At 39.7% G+C, this 7,194-nt stretch overlaps 1 protein-coding gene across 2 annotated transcripts; it reads left to right on the top strand.

Annotated features, from left to right (window-relative positions):
* The first annotated feature begins 1,423 nt into the window (after nt 1–1,423).
* LOC137980859 (adenosine receptor A3-like) lies at nt 1,424–4,598 on the top strand. Of its 2 annotated transcripts, none has more exons than XM_068828267.1 (2): nt 1,424–1,741; nt 3,244–4,598. In XM_068828267.1, the coding sequence occupies exon 2, from the start codon at nt 3,257–3,259 to the stop codon at nt 4,184–4,186; it is 930 nt and encodes a 309-aa protein (XP_068684368.1). In that variant the 5' UTR covers nt 1,424–1,741; nt 3,244–3,256; the 3' UTR covers nt 4,187–4,598. The 2 variants fall into 2 exon arrangements, with proteins under 2 accessions (XP_068684368.1, XP_068684369.1); XM_068828268.1 differs by lacking the exon at nt 1,424–1,741 and adding an exon at nt 2,100–2,220.
* Nucleotides 4,599–7,194: the final 2,596 nt, after the last annotated feature.

The raw sequence follows: 7,194 nt of genomic DNA, 5'->3' as shown, positions 1-7,194 counted from the left end.
AACTGGTGAGTTCGATTCCCACTCACGGCATAAGGCCATCCCCTTTTTTTTCTCCGTTTCGCGTCGTCCGATCGACCCAAATTTTTGGCATATTCAAAAAAAAAACAAAAAAAAAAACTAACGACGTTTTAAAGCCATTTTATGTAGCAAATGAGTTTCGATGGTGGATCCTTTTCCCCACGCTGTCTTAATTTTGCAACAACCTTCACCAACGTTTCCGCCATATTGATTTTGGGTTCATATGTTGTTGTTTTCCTGGCTCCAAAGCTATTATGCTGGGGTACCAGGGCTGCGATTCCGAGAATGCTTATGATTTTTTTAACGCTTTTTTTTTCAAACCGACCGACCGACCCGATATCCTGAAACGCATTCGACGGTAGACAAAAAAAAAAAAAAAAAAAAAAAAAAAAAAGGGAATGGCCTAATATGTTTTTCATTAAAAATGGATCAGTTAGTTGTTCGCTGTTACTATTTCTACATTCAAATCACTTAACATTTGTAGCAAAGCGTTGTGTATCCTTCGGATCCTATTAGCTTGTGACTACATCGTTGGATTTTCAACCTTGTTGATTAAAAAAACAAAAACAAAAAAACAAAACAAAGTAAAAAATATATATATACGTATAAGATAGATTTGTATCAATTGCAAAAAATGGAAATTGTTTCTCAATGGCCGAAATTGCCCGAACGGCTTACTATTGACACAACAGCTGACTAACTCTCAAGCTTCATTGGACGCACTCGAAGGTCTGAGTAAAAACAACGCAAATTGGGGCAATTTCGGGGCGGCTAAAAATATCGACTGATGTACATATTACCCAGTGGAAGATGGCTTTGTTCGTCCCTATGACTCGATGACATGTTTCATTATCGCAGTTCCAGCTACAGTGTCATGCTTGTTCAAAACAGTAGCAATTAAACTCTGACTGCGACTAGTGATAATCTTGAAACGTACGTCAATATGGACAAATCGGGATTAATAGTCTTGAAAGCGTTGAAAGCAATTAGTTTTGGCCTGGTTTAAATTTCGTTCTTCACGTGTTTTATGTTAATAAATATGTATATATATGTATAAAAAATATTTATTTGAATAGATCCTTCCACGGTTTTTGACCGCCATCTTGGCTAGGGGGCAAACACGGCTAAATTTTACAGTATATGTATGGGATTTTGACCGACTTTGAACCAGTGTAGCGCTGCTAAAAGGAGACAGATTTCCAACTTTTGCCACCACTTTAAAGAGTTTTATTGATATCATTCATTCAACAGAAAATAAGACCATTAAGGAAGGTATGACGTCTGTAAATTCGAACAATAAATCTTCTCATGTTGGTTCTAATTTCGCGGCAATTTGCCGTGATGATTTTAGAAGGGTTTGTATGAAACCTTGAAAAACTCGTTTATGGTCGTTGTAGCCTGAATCTGTTCTTTGTATTTCATTAAAAAATTTCGGTATAAATATCTTTTAAAACAATATCACTGTGGAAATCCATTTCTTTTTAGCGGCGCTACGGCAGTTCAAAGTCGGCCAAATAGTCCCACGCATTTACTTTAAATTTAGACGTGTTTTCCACCCAACCAAGATGGCGCCAAAGACCTTGGAAGCGTCTATTCTCTTGGCTTGTGTTGGTCAACCGGGATTTCATCAATCGGAAAAAAACAAACAAACAAACAAACAAAAAAAAAAAAACAAAGCAAGATCACAAGGGACAAAAAGGAATTCTCCTTCGTCGAAACGTGGGTAAGATTGTTTTGTAACAGTAGTTTTTGCAGGTGTCGCTAAATGAAGCTCAGTCCAAGATTTTCTTTTTGTCGCTGGTTGACTTTACCAAGTTTGAATGTACTTTCTCATCCTTAAGTTAATTGCATTAATTTTACATCGTAAATCTCTATTACACAGAACAATCCAACAATAATGTACTTTTTCAACAGAAATCGTGTTCAAATAAATGGTCCTCGGTGATAATTGCGCGTCAAACGGTTAGGTTAAAATCCCTATTGGTAAGCTATTGACAGGTTTCCCTAATATTAATGGATTAATGCAACGTTAATTTTGATGTAAAAGGGCAGGCACACAGCCAACTTTCTCGGCTGCAGGTGCTTCATTCATTTCTCATAAGTCCCATGTTGGTTGAGGTCATTTCTTTTACGTTCTGCCTGCACGTTTCCTTTTTACTAATTGTTTACATCGCCGCAGTTCAAGTGCTTCCATAAATCAAGGTGAGGGTTTCCTTATAGCGGTTCCAATAATTATGTCCTCATATTCAGTTTCGAAAAAGTGTTGTAAGTGTTCGACACAGAAATGAGACAGCCAGGGAGCATTTTCACGGGAACAAATATGTCGCTTGCAATTTCTTGAAGGATATTTTTCAGCTAAGAAAAATTATAAAGGAACATGAAACAATAATGGTGAAGGTGTTATGAAGAAATATGCTGATCGAGAAGGCCAATATGGAAAATATGCCTTAAATTAAATACTAAAACATGAGAATTACTTTACAAAAACTCAATAGTAGATGAGAGTCCCAGGGAAGAATCGATCAAGCCTCCGGCTACCATAACTGAACAGGTCGGATACTAAAACCAGCTACATACATATGTTACGTTCTTATAAACACAGTCTGCGAAAGTGTTCCGTGCCTTCTCATGATCACAACCGAATACACAAATTGTTTTATTCTTCCTTAGAAACATCATTTCAGCTTTTTCAAACGTTTGCGATGTGGTTAGAAGTCATTTGCCCGAATTTTGAATGATCGATGTCATTCTTATTGGGAGAGTAAACTATCGCGGTCCTAAAATTACGGGACGTGCTTTATCTGCATAAGCAAAAGCTGTGACGAAAAAAGGGAATGACCAACTATGCAAATGACCGTTCCTGTTTCAGGCGACGACGGAAAAGCCTCAAAGTAAAATGCCTTTTATGTGCAAAAAACGGATTTGCATTCCCTGCACGTTTATAAACGGTTCTCGTCTTGACAACGACGTGAAATGAAAAAAAAAAAAAAAAATTATGTGAAGAACACGAGCCTTGCATATTAAATATTAATATTTTTTTCTTCACAACATCACTAGTCATGACATTTTTTCCTGGTTTTCCATGCTGGAATACATCGCTAAATAATTACAATAGCGCCAAGTAAATTTTTAGTTCACCTTCTCGTATCCGATGCCTTCGTACTTGTTTACTTAATTAAGCTTAATATAAGACGTCTTAGACTTTCTCGTGTTCTCTTTCTATAGATGAACGAGTAAGATGGCTAACTATTCCTTGGATAAGCAAAATAACACGCTTGAAGGACGATTAACGACAATTTCTCCATCGGAGTGCATTGCTTGGCTTACAGTACTTTGCACAATAGGTATTGCCATAGTAACGGTCAATGGCCTTGCAGTCATTGTTTACCTCAAAGAGCCCAGTCTTCGCAAGCGTAGCATGTACTTGGTGATCAGTCTGGCAGTTGCAGACATGTTTGTTGGAGGCGTCTCGCTGAGCATACGCGTGTTCAATTCAGGACGTAGTTGCAGCGTTTGGGAGAGCCATTTGTCGCCAGCCGGGGAAAGTATGTTAATTGCTATCCTTTTCGTCTTCGCAGGAGCCTCGGTGACACACCTTGCTGTTATTTCTTTGGAGCGAGTGCACGCCACGTTTCGTCCATTAAAGCATCGTCTCCTCAAAAAGTGGATCTTTGGCGCGTCTATTGCGGCCGCTTGGTTAATTGGTGTGATAAACTCCGCTTACCTGTACCTGGATATAATTTTTAAATTAAAAGGTCCTTGGGAATTTTACTCATATTTGTCACTAGCGGCCTGTTGCTTTTTTATTATCATTGTTTCATATTCATCGATCGTTGTTAAAATGTATTGCGGAACTTATCCTCACTACCATGGCGCAGTAAGTCGAGAAAGAAAACTGACCAAGACACTTTTCATAATGACACTTGTATCTTCAGCGTTGTTGCTACCGTACATTCTTTCTTATTTTCTCATATTCTCCAAAAAACCTTTTCATGCCTTTTCTAGTCAAGCAAATCATTTGCGTTTCTTTTTGGTTTCTTTAGTCTATGCCAATTCCGTAGTCAATCCCATTATGTATGCCTATAGAATGCCAGAATTTAAAAGAGCTATGTCTTCAGTCTTGGGCTGTAGACCAAGTGCTCAGGTTTTTCCTCAGAGTGATTCTTAACTTTTATAACTTTTGCTTCTGATCATCTCAATCTCCTCGAATTGGGTATCAATTTATCGAAGCATTTTCTCCGTTATAGATGCTCTTATGAAAGGACTGCGCCATCTCGCAATTCATGGTGTAATATACAGTCGCTTAATATCGTCATCAGCAATTAGCAAACCTTGACCGCATTTTATATCATATAAATGCTCTGACAACGCACTGTAGATAGCTGAATAGTTAAAAGTACCAGTTGAACTGGAAAGTGCGTATTAATTTACGGTACCACTACTTAAAATAAACAAGAGAGAATTAGGTAAGAGTGTTCTTATGGAATAGGTGTGCTCCCCAACACAGTCACAAATGATTCTATTTTTAGAACACTTTCCCGCAAAAATTAGTTGTCATGTCCCTGAAAACCCAAAGGTATCCCAAGCTCCCATGGTTTGTATGGGGAATTTAGCGATCGTTATTTAGGGCTTTAAAATAGAAATAAAAATACATCAAAAATTCTTACCTTGCCTCCTTGTCCTCCTCTAACTAATGGCTTCCTCTACCGGACAAAAACAACCTCGGTGCAGGAATATCCGCTCGCTGATCTAACGACTCCCTTCCATCAAGGACCGTCGACGATGCTTTGCCACGAAGTTCCGTGCACGGCTGTTGGAAAATGCACTAGCATTTCCCTGAGCTTCGTGCGTATCTGCGTGACAGCTCAGTATTTTCTTGAGAAGGGCCGGGCCTCACGTTGTACTTGTCATTGAGACTAAAGCCTTGTCGCCCACCCTGTGTGTAACAAATTTGAACCTTGGACCCAGTCGGTAATGTGTTTTTCCGACGGTTTCGTGCACGGAACATCACAGGTAGCCCAAGCTCTGTGTTGTGTTTTGAATTTAGCGAGCTTGTATGGCTAGTTTGAGTTGATACAAATCAGAAGGCTTAATAAAATAAATGAGCACTACTAGTCAGGGAGCATATGTCGCGAAATTAAGCCCTGTGGGAATTTCGTGATGAAAGCAAGCCGCCTATCTAGTTGTGTTAAGGGGACCATAAGGAACATGGCAAATGTTGTCGGCAATTTTGTGGCGTGCACCGACGGCTTTTATGGGGAGTTCAAAGTGTGACCCACAGAGTCCATCATGGAAACGAGGCTTGACCTTCAGATGCATTGTAGCCATCGTCAGTGGCGGCGAATCTTCGACAAAATTACACTAGTCTCCTCAGCCTCAGGAAATACTTTCCAACACAATAGCTTCCGAAAGAGAGAAATGATCCTGACGATCAGCCGTGCACCCAAACGGTCAATTGGTGACAAGTCACTATTCCCTTAGTACAAATCTTTCCTTCCACCACTCCCCGGTTTTGACAAAATTCCTTGGATGAAACCTTACGCTCCTCAAGTCCAGGGAGGAGTGGAGCGAAAGATTTGTACTATAAAGGGAGCGGTGACTGGTCACAAACTGATCGTTTGGGTGCACGGCTGATCGTCACAAGAATGTTGTCAGAAGGCGAGATTGAAATTTTGTGGTGCGAGGAATGTAGCACGGTAACAACATGGCGGCTTGTGTGCGACAGAACGTGACTGGTGTTTTCGTGGCTTAAATTTTCAGCGAACTAAGGGGCTGATGGATTTCTTTATTACATTCGAGGTTCGATACATTTTCGCTTTCGAAAGCGGAAAATAATGCTTGGAACATACACAAGACCGCTTAGTCGTTGCTTTCTGGTATCCATAAAAAAGTTCAAAACGTGCATTTTTTCAGGCCAAAATTTTGGCGACCCCTATTTGCCATCTGGCGACTGAAAATTTTTATCTAGTCGCCACTTGGATCCCATGTAAAAAAGGTAATTTCGAACCCTGTGCATAAATCAAAGAGCATATTTCTTGTAAAACAAGAGGCTTCAAGTAGCCTATACTCGGGCCTACAAAAGTACAGTCGTGTATCGTTAATTTAGCACTAAAGAAAAGAAAAGAGAAAAGTCTGTCCTTCTTACATCGGCCTTACATTGCGATTCTCATGATGTTCGACTGTGTATGTAGTGAATTCTTCTCTCTCCCATCCTCTCTTAAAATCACTTGTTTTAATTGTTGACTCGCATCGCGCTTGATAGCGAATGCAGTATTAAAGCGACTTACAAACTGAAAGTTTCAAAGAGAAATATATTTATTTGAATTCTATTTCCAAACCTCTTGCCTAATGAAAAATAACCTTTATATGCAAATGGAGTCGGTGTCAAAAAAATAGTGTTTCTTTTCCGGAATGGTAAGGGCAGGAGAAAAGATAGAATCCTGTAGTGTGGGTCACTTGGTCTGTCATTATTTCGCTTCATGTATTGAGACTCTCGAGAAATAAAGATAGAAATGTGAACGCAAACTCTCTGAACGGTGACAAGCCTGTCAAGGAATATTAACCATTAATGTCACTGTTCCTTGGTATCAACATGCATAATTAGCTTTTAAACACGTAACGCAAGGCGCAGTGGAACGATCGAGACAATAGACGTGCGTATTGGCGTTTTTTTGAGGGAAACACTGCCTTGCAGCTGGTTAGCCTAGTATGCGACTTCCCGATTGCGTGACATAGAACAACCTCACTTTTCTCCCCAGCACTACGAGCTGAGTGGTAAACAGGAAGTGCTGGATCGGACAAGAGTATTGGTTAGTAAGCAATGTACGAAGGCAACGAGCCAACAAATTGCAAACAGCTAGTTGATTTACTATAGAAGACAAACTGCTAAGTGAATCTTGCACGAGTAACTGAGGCTTTTTTAGCTAGATCCTGTCTATTAAAGTAGCCAGTTGCACAGGTTCTACTATGTAGCAGGTAAGCATTACACGTGCTCTTTAGCAGTAATGAATGAGTCTTTCACAGATTTGGCCAATGCATGTGTACGTTATAATCTTTGATCTTAGGGAACAGAGTCTTAACGTCCTCGTTTTATATACAACAAAACCGTTGATTGTAAGACCTTAAACGGCCGACTACAAAGAACGCGAAGATAACTATCGCGACATGAATAGCCCT

This window comes from Montipora foliosa, chromosome 1 (assembly GCF_036669935.1).
Source record: "Montipora foliosa isolate CH-2021 chromosome 1, ASM3666993v2, whole genome shotgun sequence".
NCBI classification, from domain to species: Eukaryota; Metazoa; Cnidaria; class Anthozoa; order Scleractinia; family Acroporidae; genus Montipora; species Montipora foliosa.
The sequence above is the reverse complement of the archived record's forward strand: the minus strand, read 5'-3'. Positions and strand labels throughout refer to the sequence as shown.